Source organism: Filicampus tigris, chromosome 13 (genome assembly GCF_054856515.1).
Source record: "Filicampus tigris isolate MCC_2025a chromosome 13, RoL_Ftig_1.0, whole genome shotgun sequence".
Classification (NCBI taxonomy): domain Eukaryota; kingdom Metazoa; phylum Chordata; class Actinopteri; order Syngnathiformes; family Syngnathidae; genus Filicampus; species Filicampus tigris.
Window position 1 is genome coordinate 5957015 of NC_141229.1, and position 19837 is coordinate 5976851.

At 38.8% G+C, this 19837-nt stretch overlaps 1 protein-coding gene across 5 annotated transcripts in view; it reads left to right on the top strand.

The window, feature by feature from the left end:
* Nucleotides 1-5043: 5043 nt before the first annotated feature.
* The window catches only part of myo10l1 (myosin X, like 1), a 40545-nt gene continuing 25751 nt past the window's right edge, over nucleotides 5044-19837 (top strand). For all 5 annotated transcript variants that reach the window (XM_086049282.1, XM_086049283.1, XM_086049284.1 and 2 more), the window contains exons 1-2: nucleotides 5044-5374; nucleotides 13571-13669. In XM_086049282.1, the coding sequence (XP_085905408.1) occupies nucleotides 5354-5374; nucleotides 13571-13669 (120 nt within the window). In that variant the 5' untranslated portion in view covers nucleotides 5044-5353. The remainder of the gene's footprint in view (nucleotides 5375-13570; nucleotides 13670-19837) is intronic.

Genomic DNA, 19837 nt, shown 5'->3' on the forward strand with positions numbered 1-19837 from the left:
TGCGTGCACTGCTGCAGGCTGTCACAGGCCGATTAAATTACCCGACTGTCTGTCGGGAATTAGGGGCTGGGGGGTTGGGATGGGGCCGCATCGACTAATTTGAACCCAAAGAGGTGCTGTCATGCCGGCCATATATATACAAGCCACGGGTGGGTGGTGTTACATTAGCCGGGGGTTGTTTGGTAGTGGTGGTGTAGTTGGGGTGTGGAGGGGTGGGATCTCTCAGTATGAAGTCATCCTATTTCCAGACACAGCAATAAGTACACGCCCCTACCTGATGATCATCTTTATAGAGCACCCTCTGGATTATGGACAACAGTCATCAGGTCTATTCACTGGATCCAATTTATAAAAATTCCACACTTTTCACTAGAGGTGCAAATTGATTCATCAACAACTCATCAACTATCAAACTAAGCATAATTACATTGAATGTAAAGAATTCAACGCTTTCATGAGATAATTCACACCAATTCATTGAGCTGCTCCTTCCGGTGTGGCCACCTTGTCCACTTGGGGCTGGTACAAATGTAAAGACAAACAAGAGTCACCACTATTCTCAGGCACTCGGTAAGCTTCAATAATAGTATTTTTCCCCCGCAGAGGATAAAGAATACATGCCTGTGAGATGCGTTTGTGTTTACGTATCCGTTGTGTAAAAAGGTTGTAACACCGCCAATATTAATTCTGATTCTTAGTGTGTCAATGGCATTTTCCATTGTATGTTAGCATTAAGCTAGTGGGGCATTGCTAAGGCAAAATTGTTGTTTTTTTATTAAATGCCCAGCAAGTAATTCTCTATATATCGTTTTTGTTTTAACAGTAAATTTCAACAGAGAGTATCATTAAACAGCTTTAAAATATTTAACTCAACCAAAACATCTTGGAAACAATTGATCAAATTCCTGAATTTTCCCCAAATAAAATTCCCTAATTTGGAGACGTTTTATATAGTTATCTCCTCCTTCCAGATTTCTTGACTGATTCAAACCATTCCATGACACAATTTTTAAGCAAAGCCTCCATATGACCTTATTTATCCTCAGAGATATGATTTGTGTGTGTGTGTGTGCGTGCGTGCGTGTTGGATGAGTCATACAGATCAGGTGACATCATCACACAGGGAGTTGAATATCATGAGTGGATCTCTATATTTCTTGAATACTTCAGGTTGAGCAAAGTACATGTTCCGTGGTTCCTCCAATCTATAGTCTGGCCCACTAAGCACTTACATGATCAATAATACCGTTCTATTTGTTGCATTCATATTTCCATTAAACCCTAAAATTGGTTAATTAAAGTGTATTGATTGATTTTGTTATTTATTTATCTAATTTGAATCATGTTAAATAATTGTAAATGATAAACTAAAACATATAGATAAAACAAACTGTTTTTTAATTTTTTGAAAATACAAAATTAATTCGTTTTCAATGTACATTTTATTTGAAAACAACACCAGGGTAGGTCTCTGAGAAAGACCTAGTACAATCTCAAATCTGCGACGGGACTCAAATCTTTAGCATTTTTACTTGTCGTAAATGAGTAAAAACAAGTTAACCATTTCCAAAATTAAATTGTAAACACAGCATGATGCGAGGTCTTCAATAAAAAAAGACAGAGACAATTCCATGATTTATATACATTTCATAGCTGAAATGTAACAAATGTGCCTTTCTGTTTTCATACCCCCAACCCCCACAACGACGCCCCCCCAAAAAAGCCAAATTTGCCCACCAGGTTTGTTTCACGGTGAGTTTCTGTTTATCTCTCCGATTTATGGCTCAGAGGGTCGTGAACAGATGTGTCTGAGAGGGAACAAACCCAACAGGGGAAGGGAATAAAAGGGGTGTAATAAAATGATGAGAGATTTACGAGGCCGTAAAACTGATTGGCTGTGACATTGTAAGAGTGTGCAACACACACACATGTAACATGCATACGCCAACTGGAAACAACATTATTAACACGTGCACATTCTAATAGCATCCAATACAAAAGCTACATTTAGCCTTATGAGAGGGTCAAAATTGTAGAAACAAGTCTCAGTATGCAGGCCGTACAATTTATAAACAGCGGCCCGTACATTGAGTATAAAACTGCTAAGTCCATTTGAACCCGGTTGCTAACCAAAACAGCAGCATCTAGCGAAGCATGCACCCTTAACTCTTACTGAATCACAGATTGCGCAGGTGTAGCTAATGGTTTGGCCAGTAACACACTACAAATATGCAGCATCAGGGTAAGAGGAGAAGGAGACACAAAGGAGAAAGTGAGCGAATAAAAGGAGTCGACATGGTCAGATGAGTAAGCAGAATTCTGCTCTCACAGAACAAACCTATCAATCCACCAATGAGAGGGTCACGCTGTTGTCATGGTAATGAGATTTTAACCTCACAGCGTGGACGTGTGCGTGTTGTCGTGCACGTGTGGCTTTTGGCCATGTCATTATCAACCGCAGCGACCCCCACCGTCTTTTTGCACTGCAGGGATTTTCCCGTGAAAATCTCCCGAGCCGCGGAATTTAGAGAATCGACTTCCATGCAGACCTCCGGCGGAATACGTTGATTGCGTTTGGTTTACACATCCGGGAGTAGCAGTCGGGAGGGGCTTAAGTTTGGTTGCGGGTCATGCTGGTCAGTGTAACAGAAGATTTTTACATGGCTTTGTCATTCAAATGCATTTCCCCCCCCCCATTTTTCCTGAACAAAAATATCATCACCATCGTAAAATAATGGACAACAGTTAGTCAGGGTTGAGCAACTGAATTGATGGAGGGGGCCACAATTTTCAATAATCAGTGCTCCTGGGGGTCCACATAGGACTATGCACTTCCTAACTAGAAGTGTGGCAAGAAAGCCATTTTAAGTGTGGCCAAAATCCATGCAAAATATGTGCTATTAATCCATTTTATTTGTCATAGTAAATTTCTTTCTGCATATATAAAAGATCCATTATTCAACAACAAAGGGTTTGAAGCAAACAACAAAATAACCACATACCGTGTTGCAAAGGGCTCATTTAAGGATGGCACAAAACTGCTGAACTCATTTTGTGCCTTGTTTTTCGCAAAAATCAACTCACTCAAAATGTTATTAATACTATTGAGGGACTGTGTTTGTCCTGCGTGCCATTCCACATATAAAAAAAAAATGAAACCTACTTATTTTGTAGTATAGGGTAGGATAAGACCGCCGGTGCAAGTGCAACCAAGAAATGACTGCCTTCTAGTGGTGAATGGTGATATCACAACTTAAGCGAGCCGCAAGTATTTGGGCTTGCACTGTAGGAGAGGAAACTTGTTTATAAAGTCCCTCAAACATCTCTTCATGATGCTGACCACCTTTGCTAAAATCGGCTACATCAGATCATTCAATTCTGCGCCCGAAATGAAATGATCAATAAAATATAATCAGTATTTGGTTCAGTTTTTCGTGTTTTCTGAAAAAAAAGGACTGAGGCCATTATTTTAGGAACAATTGACTTATGATTTTGGGAAACAAAAATAAAATGATGGGTATGCAGTATATCTCTGAGGAAAAGCATCAGAAATTTATGAGAAAAAAGCCTGTTTGGATCTTTCAAGCTAGCCTCCAGCCGATTTTCTGCGCTTTATTTGAGTCCATTTCAATCGCTATTTGACCTCGAATTAATATTGGTATGTTGCTGGATTTGTTGACCTGGGCTATCCTCCCGATGACGAGCATGCCATGATGCATTTATGGTTCATATGAAAGATTATCCCTTCATGTCCTGAGTTTATCTTCTCAACTCTGAAGACTGGGGGCACATAATAAGCGTCGCAGGGGGGCCCCACTTTTACCTCCGGGGCTCGGAGTAGAGGAGGCTGAGTTTTTACAAAGCCGCACCCCGACGAGGCCTCACGCTGCTGGGCCGACTTAGGCTACTGCACCTGGCCCCCGCAGCCTCGGAGTCGAGGGGGGGGGGGGCGCAGAATCAAAAGCGCACATTGACATTGTGCACATTAACCATCTGTCTGCTGCTATACGGGCAGTGATGTCTTTGGGGACCTGGTATGTTTTCCTTTTTGGCTGTTTTTACCCCTGTTGTTTTCACCATCTTTCACCCTACTGGGGGGGTTGTCACCACTTGGATTTGGTGAAAAGGGGGTGGACGTGTTTTTCCTGAGAGAGCATACAAAATGATTCACTGCTGACAGCTCACTCCATATGGCTAATTGAGACATCATTTCATGGTTGAAGTCAGTGCACATGCTAACCTTAGCTTGCCTTGTTGCTCCAGTATTATGCTCCAGAGTCTCCATTTGGCTGTAAAGCTCAATATTCCGGCTGCCCTCACCCTGCTCTTCGAAAAAATGTCACTTTGCCACTAATGGCGTTAATTTATAAATTAACGTTAGCTTCCTCTGTAGCTGCAGTCTTATGCTCCACAGTCTCCACTTGGCTGCCGTGCTCCATTTTATGGCTGCTCCCCAGTCTCCTCTTAGATAAAATGTCTCTTTACCACTAATGTTTTTTTTTTTTTGTTAATTAATGTTGGCTTGCCCTCTTGCTTCAGTATTAGGATCCACAGTCTCCACTTGGCCGCAGAACTCTGTTTTCTGGCTGCCCTCAGTCTCATCTTACAAACAATGTGTCTCTTTATTACGAATGGCATTTTTTCTTATATTAATGTTAGCTTACCCTGAAGCTGCAGTATTACAGTGTTTTCCACAGTCTTATTTGGCTGCAGTGCTTTGTTTTCTGGTTGCCCTCAGTCTCCGCTCAGATACATTTTTGAAATAAACCTCAGCGTACCATATGATTGCATTATTGTGCTATCAGGGTATAGGGGTGAAATATGATATATTTTTTTAAATACACGTCTTAATTTCTGGTAAATTTGAACGTTACTCTCTTAAATGTATGACTTTTTATGGTAAATCTATCTAAATCAATCTAACATTTTAAATATTTTCAGTTTGTAACAGGTTTGACACACACACAAACACACACACACGCACACACGCACGCGGACAGAACGCGCACGTACAAAAACGCACACACCCACACACACGGGACACAGAAGACAAGAAAAAGCTCAGACGAATCCCAGTCAGTCGTGGACATTTTCCCATTCCCCTCTGCCCCTCTCCCTCCATCCGTGGATTTGTCACAAGCAGAAGAAGAAGAAGAAGAAGAAGAAGATGATGATGATGATGATGGTGATGATGATGGCGAGGATGTGAATGGGACACGGAGGCATCCAGCGCCGCTTGCTTCCCCCTCATTTTGGTGCGAACACGCGGACATTTGCGCACCGGCGAGCGGGGCCAGCGTGTGCGCTCTGCCGGGGCCCGGCACGCGTCGCCTGGGCGGACTGACGAAGCAGGATGGAGGCGTTTTTCACGGAGGTAAGAAAAATATCGGTTTTAGTCACACGTTCGGCGTCGTTTAACCTGGATTTGCTTTTTGAGGCGAGGATGCTTTTGCACGTTTTTCCTCCATTTTTCCCCCGCGATGATGGCAGGTGTGAGTTTGGAGACATGCTAAGAAAACGGGCCGCCTCCTTGCAAATCTAGCAAGCCGCGCATGATGGTCAGTTTACGGCCACTGCAGAGCAGCGAGGCCCGTCTACAGTTCTGGATGAAAAACAAATTGGCCCAAACGAGAGCTGTCACTCTTTCGCCTCTATAAGGCGCTGGCCTGGATTAAAAGGCAAATATGTTAACGTGTGCTGGGCTTTGCAAAAACGACGTGGAAACCCCTCATCTCTGTGTATATTGATGATTTTCCTTAACGTTTTTTTTTTGTGCACTTTGGGGTATGTGCATGCATCGGGGTGGTGCACAACTGGAGGAGGAAGGGGGGAGGTTATGGTGTCTCTTGGTGGGGAGTGGTGAATGAATAGGTGAGATTGTGTTGCAAGTCGTCATGTCACTTAATTTATCTTTATGTTCCAAATTATAGATGCATTCTTATGTATTATACAGCGAACTCTCAATAGCAACAATTGACTAAATGCCGGCCCACCAATGCCTCCAAAATGTTTAAGGGTCACTCAAAAACGGGGGAACATTTTTTCCAAATTGCACCATATATTTGATCATTTTGGGGTTGTCTTAAAATAGCTGATAAAAGCTATCACGTAATTGGATTAGTCCATCTCATCCATCAAAGGTACATAACTTTTTGCTCAATTGTACATGCTAGCTGTGATAGGCGGTATGCTAACTATGCAGAACAAGTTTAGCTTTAAATAAATAGAACAGCTTTGATATGAACGTTTTTTTTCTTATAATGTGAGTAACAGGATCACATTTGTTGGATTGACACACTATTACAGATGAAAACAATAGACTGCAAAATCAATAATTATTGCTCTATCAATCATCACAACAATTAGCTCAATCTCATTTATGCTGAATCATGTTCCTCACTTTTTTTTTTAATCGTTCTCCAGATCGTAAAAATTTTAGTGACATGGCTGTGTGGATGTTTAGAGACAAAACTTAAGAGCGTACTATTTTTTTAAGTACGTCCGAGATAAAAACAACAAACAGTGAGAACAATTACAGGGAAGACATATCAACAATATGCTACCAATAAAAGGTGATTTACAGCTATTTTTTGCTGATTTTTGAAATGTAAGTTGGTCAGCAAGAGGGAGGGATCAGAAAAATAAAATATTTCAGGGGGTGCTCTCAAGAGGTAGAGATAATATTTAGGACTCTTCAATCAATCATCTTATTGTCTCAGGAAAACTTTCATAACAAGGGCATGTGTCTGTATTTTGTGCATAGATTATTTGAAATTTAGTTTGGCTGCCGAAAATATCCTCCAATTCTGGAATGACCCTTATAATTTAAACCCTAAAGATCTCTCATACTATGATCCCAAAACACTTTGGAGTGCTCTGTCTCCTACATAAAAGTAGGACATTGATGCCAAGGAACTACTTTATGTTGAAGTGACACATCTTGAATGAGCTAAGTCTATTTTAGATTATTAGTAAGAAATTAACAAATAAACTTAGTATTAGTATTTAATTTAGTATTTCATGCATAGTTACTCTGGGTTAATTTTTAGGTCATTTGTGGTGATGTAAACCACTGCTGGTGGTCGCACAAATACTAATGTTAGCTTAGCATGTTGCTGCGGTACTCAGTTTTCTCACTAGCTTCAGTCTCATCTTTGAAAATAAATGGTCATTTCTGGTGAGAAAAACAACTGCTGGAAGCACAGATTCTAACTTTACCTGAGCCTGTTGTTGTGTCTTAGCTCTGGAAACTGCAGTATTGTACTTCACAGTCTCCACGTAGCGACCTTGTCAGATGGAGTTCCAAGCATGTTGGGCTCATTTCATTCGTTTTTATAAGCAACAACAGGTACCAAAAGGCATAAGGAGAATTTGTCACTTTATGGTGTCATAAATCACTGATGGTCGTTGACATTAGCCTAGCGTGTTGCTGTCTTAGCTCTGGTCACTACAGTACTACAGTCCAGTATTTACTTACCGACCTTGCATCTGTGTTGTTTTTGGCAGCCATGTTAGTTTTAGTCTATTGGATGAAAATGCCTCTTAGTTTTAGTCATTTTTATATGTGATATTTTTGTCCAGTTTTGGTCAGTGAACTCAAAAAGGTTTATTTTAGTTTTGGTGAAAAAAAAGATAAAGTGTTTGTCTTTTAGCAAATTAATTTAATCAATAAATATTGGAAAATTGGATCAAGGCTGGCATGTTGTAAGTTTTACAATTCATAACAAAACTGTTAACCTTAGCGTTTTTGCATAGTAACCGATTCCAGACCATATCATTTTATAGCGTGATACATAAAATGTATTACATTAAAACATGAAAATTGTCACATTCAAATGTGAAAATTATCACATTAAAACATAGCAAGGAAGCTAGCTAGGAAGAGTCCTGGTGGTTTTGAATTTGTCCCATTTATGGATGATGGAAGTCACTGAAATTTTCCTGCAACCCATTCCCCCGTCTGTGCCTCATAAAATCCTCTCTTGGAGGTCCATCAGTCTGTTCAGACCTTCCTCTGACATGGACAGGCAACCGTGGAGTCCGACATAATATAAACAGGTGTGTGTCTTCCCAAATCACATCCTTTCAACTAAAATGACCACAGGTGGACTCTATTTAAAGTTAAGAAATGGATGATGAGTGGAAACTGGATCCACCTGAGCTCTATTTTGAGCTGCACCGACCACAGAAGCCCTGAATACTTATGTGACTTGAAAATTGTATATTTTTAACAAATTTGCAATAGTCTCCCAAAAACCTTGACATTATGGGGTTTTGCGTGTACATAGAATTGTGAGGAAAAAAAGGAATTGAATCCATTTTGGAATGAGGCATGAATACAGGGATAACCAAACTTTTTCTAGTTAGGGGACAAAAGGAAGAGGAAAATTTCTCCAAACTGGACTACTAATCAAAATTAGATCTGAGTGATTTTTCTCCTTTGTGGTGTCGGTCATGCGCTTCATTTTGGCCGTTGGTTGTGGGCCACTCCACCAAATTGGTGCCATTTGCCTGTTATAACTCTCAAAATAAACCAAAATTCCTGCCTTTTGTTCAACTCCAAATCTGATGGTACACATATTGAATTATTCATCTCAGCCAACTTAACTTTTTATGTCATTTTTTCATTGTACTGAAACTCCTCACTTGAGTACCAGAAGTGAGTTTTTAGCATATAAAAGAAAGAAAAAAATAACAGGCCCGTTTTGAGATTTGAGATTTGAACCCCCAGGTCAGAATCGACATGATCTGAATGATACAACTTCCTGTTAATCATGTGATTTTTTTGAATTCCAAATTTTTTCATGATGTGGGGCTAATATGTTGGGGTAACACGACTGGAAACCCAGGGACACAACAGAAGTGTAAATTTAAGCTAACCGATACGGCGGAATGACCATTTCATAAAAGGGAACTCGGCGGAAAGCTTTCACACATCGAGGCTGCTGTTTCATGCAAAGAACTTCATAACTCTGCTTTAAAATATTCATCGGCTGGTTTGAATCATGTGCAGAAAGCTGTAAAACCGCAATAGAAGCAGACCAACAAACTATGAAAGCAGCTTGCACGCTGAACAGAACAGAACGTGCGTGTGATACATATTTCAGCATAGCTTTTGCCTGTATAGATTGTGCTTGAAATTATGCAGGATTTGAAGCAGCACAGGCAAGAGGGGAGGGAAGAGTCGCTGGAGATGTGTGACCTATATTCCAACGCTCCCAACACATTTGTTCTGCTCAGGAAGCCGCTTCACTTTACTTTCCCTCTTTTTTTCTCCTTGGCTCGTCTCCGTCCTCCCTTAAGCTACAGCTCAGTGCCATGAGTCCTTCGCTGTAGCCTACTTTCATGCACTGCCGTGTAGGTGGGACACCACTACTGCTGTCAAAAGGCATCACGTCTGCGCTACTGTAAGGCAATTGCAACTAAAATAGCATCTCCCAGAATGCTTCTTTCCCCCTAAAAAGGTCTGAGATGACATATGGCCAAATCACGCACTATTCAATTGGGGCGTGGATAATGGATTTAACATTTTAATGTTGCCTTTAAAACATTTGTTTTTTTTGCTTTTTGTGTGCTTTCTGGGGGTTTTTTTGTAAAGCATTTTTGAGTACAACACTGTAGAAATAAAATGTTTGTTTTTTTATTATTCTATGCCGTTAATTCATTAATAGCCAGTATCCCACTGAGCGGCGAAGGTTTGTGAATGTGTTTTTTTCGTCAGGGTTCATTCAAGGTGGCAAACACGTTCGCAGTTTTTTTTTTTCATTGAATATGACATTTTAATTTTTCTTATTAAATACTTTGCAGGTCATTTCAATATCTCATTGAGGACAAATGACTAAATGTTGTTTTTAAAAAATGTTTTGTTTTTGTTTTTTAAATTAGAGACTACTTTTTAAAGTTTAAAATTACATTAAATCTTGATTTTGTTTTTGTATTTTTTTTTCCCATTGAAAACAACCAAAACCAGTTGAAATATTACACTAAACACACACACACACACACTCACAGTAAAACAGGGAACCCCATCTCCCAGCATCCATTTGTGCCAGTAGAAGGAGGTAGTTACCATGGTTGCCTGTTGCCGAGGAGTCTTGTTGCCATATCTTGTGTGTGTGTGTGTGTGTGTGATTGTGACAGAGCAAGAGACTGTAGTTTAATCCAAGATGAGAGAGAATGGGATAATTAGCAGGCTGTTCAAAACTGGCCTCTCAAAGAGGATTTAATTTTACATTGCCCGTGCACACACTCACCCCCCCCCACACACACACATATATTTAACATTTACATGATTGATAAAATAATAATAATGTTCAATTGTGCACGTAAAATAAAAAGAATGAATGCAAGTAGAATTCAATATTAATGTTTAATTTAATGTTATCACTCTAAATATTTACCACTTACCACAGTACTGTGCTGGATCATAACATTTAAAGTAGTTTCATTAGTAGCCTGCCATTATAATATTTCATAACGATGATAACACAAATATTAAAAAAGATTGTACAATTTGGAGCATGAAAATAAACGTTGTCGTGCAGGTGAACACACTGTCACTGGCCAGTGACCTTATAAAAGCCCCAGCAGATGTTTTTTGTTGTGTTTTCATACTTGCAGTGTTCAGTTTCAACTATAATCTTGTTTAGTGTAACTCCCACAGGACAGGTGACACCCATACACCCACTCACACTCACACACACCCACACGAATATAAACGCAAACGTCAGATCTCCTTTGCCGCCACTATAATCTGCTGAAAGCCCGTCTGTGCCGATTGCGTTATCACCTTTAATGGAATATTACTGACACACTTTTATGCCCGGGATGCTGCTCAGGGATGGATCAGAGTGCTTTATGACAGCTCTAGATGACCCTTTTACACTAAATCAATACATACACAAATGTATTTCTTTTTTTGCTCTGCTATACAGTACTGTAAACTGCATCTTCTTTAATTTGATTTTTTTCCCTGTTTACCTTGCACTCAAATCACGTTTATGTTTCTTTGTTTGATCAAATAATAGACATTGACCAAAGAGTTGCAAAAAAAATCCAATCCAAGCACATAAAATAATTATTCAGTTATTAAATCAAATTTTATTTTATTTTTTTTACAGAGAATAAAACAAAAAATCTAGGTAGAATACACGAATGAAATACAATTGAATTACAATAAGATGACAATCAGTGTGCATTAGTAGAATGCTCCCCTGTTTCTGTACCGTCATGAGGTCGGAATTCTGATTGGAATTGATCAAAAAGTCCGTTTGAGTTCAAGAATTTGCTGAGTTGATAGTGAGTAGCAAGCCTTGAGGAACTCCATTCCCTGTCATGCAAAAAAAAAAAATGGAAAAAAAGCAGGACTCCTGCCATTTTCAAGCCTCTTGTAATACTCAGACAGCACCCCAAAATTGTTTCTTTAGCTGTAACAGAAGATCCAAGATTGCCTTTTACACATAACACATACAACCTAAGTCTCAAGTCTTAGCCTTTTCGTTTCAAGCTAGTCTTACGTTGCTGTGGCAAAAGTCAAGTCCCCATTCTGGTCATTCCCCCTTCTGTGAAGTGTTCTCATCACATCTGCGTTATTTTTCTGGTATTTGTGCACATGCAATTGGCAAGCATCCATCCTCGGTTTGGGATCAGAGGTTTGACGTGAGGTCAGTCCGCTATGATTTAACAATGAGGTTTTAATGGAGCATTTCGACAAGATGGAGGGCTTGGTTAGGTTTGAGTTACCTGGATCATATTTCACAGGAAAGGCCGGTAGAATGGAAAAGAGGATATAGATGGAGGAACTATGTTTTGGTGAGATGTTCGGTGTTTTTTCTCCCGCTAAAAGTTTGTTGTCATGCATGTCCATCCTTTCCTGTCTGGGCCAGTCATTCCCAAGAGGAGAGGAGACAATTGGGGGGGGGGGGGGGGGGGGGGGGGGGAGGATGGGAGGAAGATATCAGAATGCTGTGCTTGGTCTTTTACAACCCTTCAAGTGAAAGGATCAATATGAGACTAAAGATTAATTACCATAAAGCTATGCACATATTTGATCATGCTGAACGTGTGCATGGGATGGGGATAGCCACCGAGAGACTGAGGTCATGTGGTCATCAGGTCATGCTTCACGCACTGATTAAATAACTGATCATTTTTACACACGGACTAATGTTAATGTTACCAAGTTTTATCTTTGGTTTCTCCATTTTGAAGTGAAATATGGTCATAAGGAGTATAACGGTAGATATGATAACACTCACCTTGTTTCCTCCTTTCCGATTTTGGTGACTCTTGTCTCACTTTGCTGTAATGCTTTGGCCCCTTTTTGGGAAATTTTAGGGTTAGATGTCCAAGACTGACAGATTTGTCTGTGTGGAAAGGTGTGTGATAAACAGAATTCCTCTGACCCTTGAGTCAACCACACACATAAACACAGTCACAAACTAGGGCTGTCAAAAGATTAATCGCGATTAATCGCAAACACGGACCTTTACGTAGTTTTACTTAAAAAGTTAATTGACGGCTCATTGGAGAAATCCAAAATCATTTGCACACTTTGCACAGCCAAATTTAAATACCATATTTGTTGTACATCTTTGGTGTATCGTTCAACTGTTGTATTTTACAGGACAAGAATCGTATTCAAGGATCAAACAAGAAATTAGAACAGTCTTTGAATTGAAATATGCTTTTTTTCCACATTAATTCCTAGATTTTACTCAAGTAAATAACGGTTCAAAGCTCCGGAAAAAAAATGTAGTTGAAAAATGCGATTAATCAACACACACAGATTTCAAGCGCTTGTTGCTTTACAGAGGTGGAATATCCAGATGTTGCAGTCTTTATCCCTCATTAAACACATCTGTCTGTGCTCTCAGGCGTGCCCGACTAGAATAATGCGCGATGTTGAAGCTGACTGTGTCTTCAAGAAAAAACAGCTGTTGTTATTTGCCAACACCGAATGCAAAGTTGTGCTGTTCACATTGTCAGATTAGTTAACTGAGCAAAGGGCTCTCTTGAATCAAAAATGAATTCCAAGATGTTACAAAACTGCTGAACTCATTATGTGCACATTTTCACTCAAAGATTTTGATATTACCGTGTATTATGTTTGTCCTGCATGTCATTCAAAATGCCCAAATTTATAGGGGGACCCACTCACCGGTTGAACACAGTGCATATAGGGCGGTAAAGTTCACTGCGCATTGTTGTCGCTGTGCTTCAAACGAACTGTCAACGGTTCCTGTTGTTTGTGTACTTTTAAGATCTGTGTTGTGGTGGTGAGTTTGGTTGAAATCTTTCATGGCTGATAGATGATAGCTGACGGACACCGTTTTCTTGACTTGGTTTGGTCTTGAGGCTGCTTTTTGTACAATGTTCTCTCTTTTTCACCAGAGAAGAAGAGAGGGTGCTAAGTCAGCGATATCTGCCGTCTGGTGGCGAACAGTGTTATTACAACCTGAAACTGAGCACCTACAATAAACATTCTCTGATCATTTCTAGGATTCACCATGAAAATGAAGGTGTGAGGGCCCCTTTTATATCTGCTCTCAGCTTTAATGATGTGTTCCAGGGGGCCCGCGTTTGGGTCAGGGAGAAGGAACAACTGGTTCCGGCCACGGTCAACTCCTGCGGAGATGGAACCCTGGTTGTCACTACTGACTATGGAGAGGTAAGAACACAGTCACACACAAACATGGTATGACTCAAACATGTTGAACGGACAGATGTTAAGCTTGGCACTTAGCATTGAGCGTTAGCGCCTCTGGCAGTATGTTCTGCATTTAAGCTTTAGCATTGCCGCGAAAAAGGCAGCTAAAGGCAGCTTCACTACATTTACATTAATTGTAAGAACAGACATTAATCCCAAAGCAGGGAGCCAGAGAGGTCTGAGACTCATTTTAAAGCATTAGGAGCCTAACGCTGAGTCATGTACCCGTTTGAAGGTGACTCTGCGGTATATTGGAGTTTTGTGCTGTCCTGTCATGCTCCAACCTTAGCATCAGCAATGTTCCGACGCTGTCAGATTGATGTCTCAACCTTTCTCTTTGCGGCAATACTGACAAATATAGTTGCATGAAAAAATATGGGAATGACCTGCCCTGGTTTTATAACGTAATCTGATTTTCACTATTGCAAACACAAAACTAGTGTGTGTGTTTTTATAGGGGGAGGCATTTTAACCAACACCTTCAATCTCTTCATATTGATTAGATTTGACGCCGATGAGCTCTCGCAGAAGTTTTTAGTGGCCAGTGTGGGTTATTTGAGTTTGGAAACGTGTCCACTGCATGCGCCGTTTGCATGGATCAGGATTGACAAAGTGTAATGAAGATGAAGTGCTGCCCCCACAAAGGAAAATGTAATCCATGATCGCCGTGGTTTTTTTTTTGTTTTTTTTTGCGTTGGTAGAAAAAAGTTCTCATTTATGAAAATGAAAGAAAAGAAAAAAGGGAATTTCCCAAATGTTAAATTGTAGAATTACAACCAAAAGTGTTGTAATTATACAAAAATAAAGTTGTAATATTAAGCAAGAAGTAGTTGGTATTATTGAAAAATAACATTGTAATACTGTATAGTGAGTAAAAGTAATAATTTCCCTAAAGCTAAAGTTGTAATATTACAAAAACAAAATAGTCATCATTTTATAAACGTATAACATTATGAGAAAAATAATCCAAATTAAGCAAATGTATAATAATGAAATATTGCGACTAAAAGTAATTTTAGAAAAACTAACGCTGATTAAGAATGTTAAACGAAAACAAAATCACAATTTGACCAATATTACGAGAAAAGTAGTTGAAATTATACTACAATAATCTTGCACAATAACAAGATTTTATTTTATCTTTAAATTAATGTGATAAATTCATGTAAAAAAATAAAAATTAAAAAAAAGCTTTTGGGCTGCAATAATTTACTCCACATGCTGAGGTACCATTGCATGGTTTTAACTGTGTTAAGTCCTCCATCGTGCTGATTCTCTATCAAATATTCAACACCTCCAGCAAGGGCTGATGTTTAAAAGCGGACCGGGGGAGGAAGGACGGCAGAGAGCTTTGTTGTGTGTGGAGAGAGTGTGGGGGTTGGGCAAATTAAGGACATTCATAATCCAGAAGAGTAATGAGGATGTTTGGTGCAATAAACACACTTCTTGTTCCGGACAGTCCCACCAGAGGTGCAAGCAGGGAGGTACAAAGACGATGTTTTTATACTAGTGTACGAACATGAATTTATTGGACAATTTGTTAACATGAGGGACAAAATATGTGTTGTGAGTGGATTGAGACTCTTGGCCACAGTCTATTATTAGCTGCCAACTGGAACACATATGTGTGTGTTTGTGTGTGTGTGTGTATGTGTGTGTGTGTTGGGCTCAAAAACATTAAATCCAAAGTGCAATGTGTGTGCGTGCCCTCACTGGGATATCCAGATTAGATAAGCACGCGCACCTTCTTAATGAGATTCCAAACCTTCAATGACATTATTTTGGCAGAGGCCACGGCATTAAAAGGTTGCGGATACGGAAGCGGAACGAGGGACTGAAGGCAATGTTTTGCTGACATCCAACCATGGTCAAATTCAGCGCGCCTTTGATTTTGTAGCGCTGCTCTTAGGAACTTCTGAATACCCCTCAAATGACTGAAGTCTTCTCTGTAAGGAAAATTCGAATAATGAGCGGTGTCCCACAAGGCTCACTACTTGAACCCCATGTACGTTTTTTTTTTTTTTTTTTTAAGTAGTGTGTTAATTTGTTACTATGACAGGTGCTGATCTATAAATGGACCAACAAATGTCTTGGTTTGATTACAATTGGTATTCATCATTCCATTCACATTTTGACATCATGAGACAAAGATGGCGCTTAACAATTGGTCAACTGTAGCTTCAAACAAGATGTTCCCTGTGGGAAGTAGCCACTGGGATTAGAGTGTCACAAAGTGTCACGAGCAGGTTGCAACAGAGATGCAGAAAGACTGGAAGTGTCACAGAAAAGCATACAAGTGGACATGTTGGGAACGCTCGTGGTGAATTTTGCTGTTTAACTGTTTGTTAGGGAACACAGAGTTGTGGGAAAAGCACTGAAATATTATACGTAGATTCAAAAGTTTAGAGAAGGTTCAATGAAATTCACCGGGAAAGGTTACAGTTGTATTTTAGCTTAATCCTGAAACCATTTTGTGAGTTGTGTAATTTACACTCTTACTCTAGCGCTTGTCTGCGTCTTTCACTAACAAATCAAAGTAAAAAGCAATAATAGGGAAGAATTAAAAGATTGTTGTGTCGTCGTGTTTTTTTTTTTTTTTTTTAATTAGCCGTAGATCGGTAGTATGCAAAATGGCCTCGGCCGCCTGTGACAACTGAGCATTCTGATTGGCTGTGTGCTAGCGAATTATCAGTAAATTAGGCTCAACAAAATGTTGCTTTTTATTTACATTTGTTCCTGCTTGTATTATGAGTGCGTTGGGCAATGTTCTGCCCTGCCCCTGGCATCTTTCATCTCCTAAAAAGAAGACAAAATATTCACTTTCCTAAAAAGAAGCGATTTAAGATGAAACATTATCACGATGCCGGTGTTTCCTTGTTCTTTCTAAACACCTTGCTCCTGATAGTAACTCTAAATTTGGCTCGTCGGCATATCTCATGAGGGGTTCCTCTCCTCGAGCGGCGGCATCGCCACGGTTACTGTCACAGAGTTGGCACCCTTTTTAAGTATGCGTTCATTGTGACACAAGAAAGAAAGCGACAACAAAACCCCGGACAAAACACACAGACGCCACCAGCACCTGTGTGTCTACGTTGTCATTTTATTCCGTACGCACAAGTGCACGCAGACAGACGCACGCACACGCACAAACGTGGACACAAACGCGGGTTATGTTAGCAGCGATGCGTGTGTTACGTGACCTGGATTTCTGGAGCTACAGCGTGAAAGCGGTGGCGAGAGCTCACTCGAGCAGGAAACATGCTGCCGGGATGCTTTACGAGCACACACACATGCACACAGATGAAACTGTAATGTGACTGTGCAAAAAAAAAAAAAAAAAAAAAAGCACTATTTTTTTGTGGGATAGTGCAAGCAAAATGACCCACATTCCTTTTCCCCATCAGTTTAATGTCACCGGGCCATAGAGGACACTCATGCATGCACTTACTCCCCGCTCTCTTAATTAATTTGACATAACAACACACTTATGCAAATGCCGTGTATTGCATACTTTTAAAAAAAGAACAAAATTGAGAGCGACACGGCTCCCCTTGGTGAGGGAATGTGCGCTGCTGCTACTCGGGTTTGTAAGAGCATCATGACATGCAAAAAGCACAAAGGAATGATTACATGAAGTTAGCTGCTTTCATGTGAAAAGACTCACCTCCCAAGTCATCTCCCTTTCTATGTCCCATCATCAAAATGATCAGTGCTCATTTTTGGGTTGTTTTTCCATTATACTTTCAACAAACTTTTAACTTATTTTTACACGTGTGACTAAAAAATGTTTTATGATCGGCACAGCTTGACCCAGGAACAGACTATTTCTATTTCCTTTTTTTTCATGGAGGGGGAATTGAACCCGAATGAGATTCATTTGTTTATTTTGTAATCATATTTAGAATTAATTTAATTAAACAATTATTTATTTAAATAAGAATATTACAATTATTTGTAAAATAGTTTAATCATCATTCAGATTTTAAATGTATTTATTCATAAGTAATTAAATTAGCATTAGGGAACAATGTTTTTTTTTTTAAAGCAAATGAATCTTTGTAATTGTAGTAATTTGGCAATGTCAAATCAAGTTAATTATAGTTATATTCTTTGAAATTAAAGATACTCTATTCAAATAAAAAATAACTACGTATGAGTACAATTGTTTCTGAAAAAAATATTTATAATTTTTAATTGCATTCTTTGGAATTAATTTAATTATAATAAATGAACCAATTATTGCAATATAATAAGTAGACTACATGTTAAATGTGTAAATGTGTAAAATGTTTTTTTTTAAATAAAATAATAATTCCTTATTTTTATTCTTTATTTTGTTATTTCAAATGTAAAAATTAATTATCTATTCAAATCAAATAAATACACATGCATGTTTATTTTATTAAATAATAATTCTTTGTGATGTTTTCATTGAATCATTTATAATTGATTTCATTATAATTAATGAGCCAGTTGCTTATTCAAACAAAAAATATATTCATATTGTATGTATCTGCAAAATATTTGACTTTCATGATAAAATAATCATTCATTCTCATTTTTTATTTTATTCATAATATAATTCATTCAATCATAATTAATGAACCTATTATTTCTAAACCAATTTTAAATGCAAAATGGATACTTTTACTAACGTTTTTCATCTTTGTTATTTGCAATACATATTTAATGAGGTAATTCAATAAAAGCTGATTCAGTGCAGTTTAACTACGGTGACTAACTGACTTTTGGTTGGAAAAACTGCAATGCAGCAACAAATATGCAAACAAATATTACAGGACAGTCGCTAATATGAATGCTCTGTGGGCCGGATTAAAGAGCGGAACATTTTCCAATGGTGAAAATGATTTAATAATCATAAAGCGGCTCCTGTGCAGCAGCCAGGATGAGATTAAACGGTGAGCCATGAAGGTCGTACATATCTGATCCGAGGTCAGTGCAGCCAGCTTGCAGGTATCTGACAATTCACCCTGAGTTGGTAGACAAAAAAAAAAAAAAAAACGGTATATTGGTCACTGTGCCAAGGGCTCTCCTCTCTTTCTCTCGCTCGCTCGCTCACGTCTATTGCTGTCTCCGTCTTCAGCTATAATACGTCAAGTCACATGAGGCGCTTTGCCTGCTATCATGCAAAGCACATTCATACATGAGAGCACTTCAGAGGAAAAAATTGGCACACACAAAAAAGAGGCTTTCATTTTACATTACAGACACTGAAGACATGTTAGAAGCTGTCGTTCACGGTTCAGTTTGTGCGCACGTGAAATGATGCAAACAGTCCCAACATAAACAACACCTGGCTAATTTTAACCAATGCAAAAAATCCTGCTGTGTAGTTATCAATTAAATTAAATATGTTTTTTATTGTAGTTGGTATGGAACTGCATCATAGTTGTTATCAGAACTCAGTCTACGGTATTGTCGTTTGTATTTTATCATGCATTATTCGTTAAAATACAAAAATGCATATCTATACATACATAGAGTATATGAGAGGTGTGCATCTTTTCAATAAAAGATGATTCGATACGTATCTTGATACACGGGGTGGGATACAATTCAAGAACAGTACATTTTCAAGTGAAACGATTCACTTTGGTTCGATTCAGTTGGATTTCGATTCGATTCGATATGGTACAGCTGTATCTTTTGTCACGTTGATTCATATGTAACGTCCATTCACCTTAATGCTAACAAACTATGCAACATTGCCATGCTAACGGTTAGCATCTGTACTTGTGGTAGTTTAGAAGAAGTAGAAAAAGTAATATTCCTTTTTGGTTTGTGCCTTCTTGACTGTATTCTACCGCCTCCCGGTGGTTAAGGCAGGCACATCAGCAAGAGTAGCACAACAAGTTGCAGCATTAAATCTTGATGCGCAAATATTGTTTTTCTGTATTAATGTTTTTATAAAGTGCAATATAATATATATATAGATATAATGATATAATAATTGTCCTTATTAAAGAAGTTAAAATAAATTTAAAAAACATATTCTTAGTGGGTGGCTTGAAATGATTAATGGCATTTCCACTCATTTCAACCTTCCACTTCTGAAATTAAAATGTAATTCTTCTCCATGGTCAGCAAATGGACTCTCCACTTCTTAAA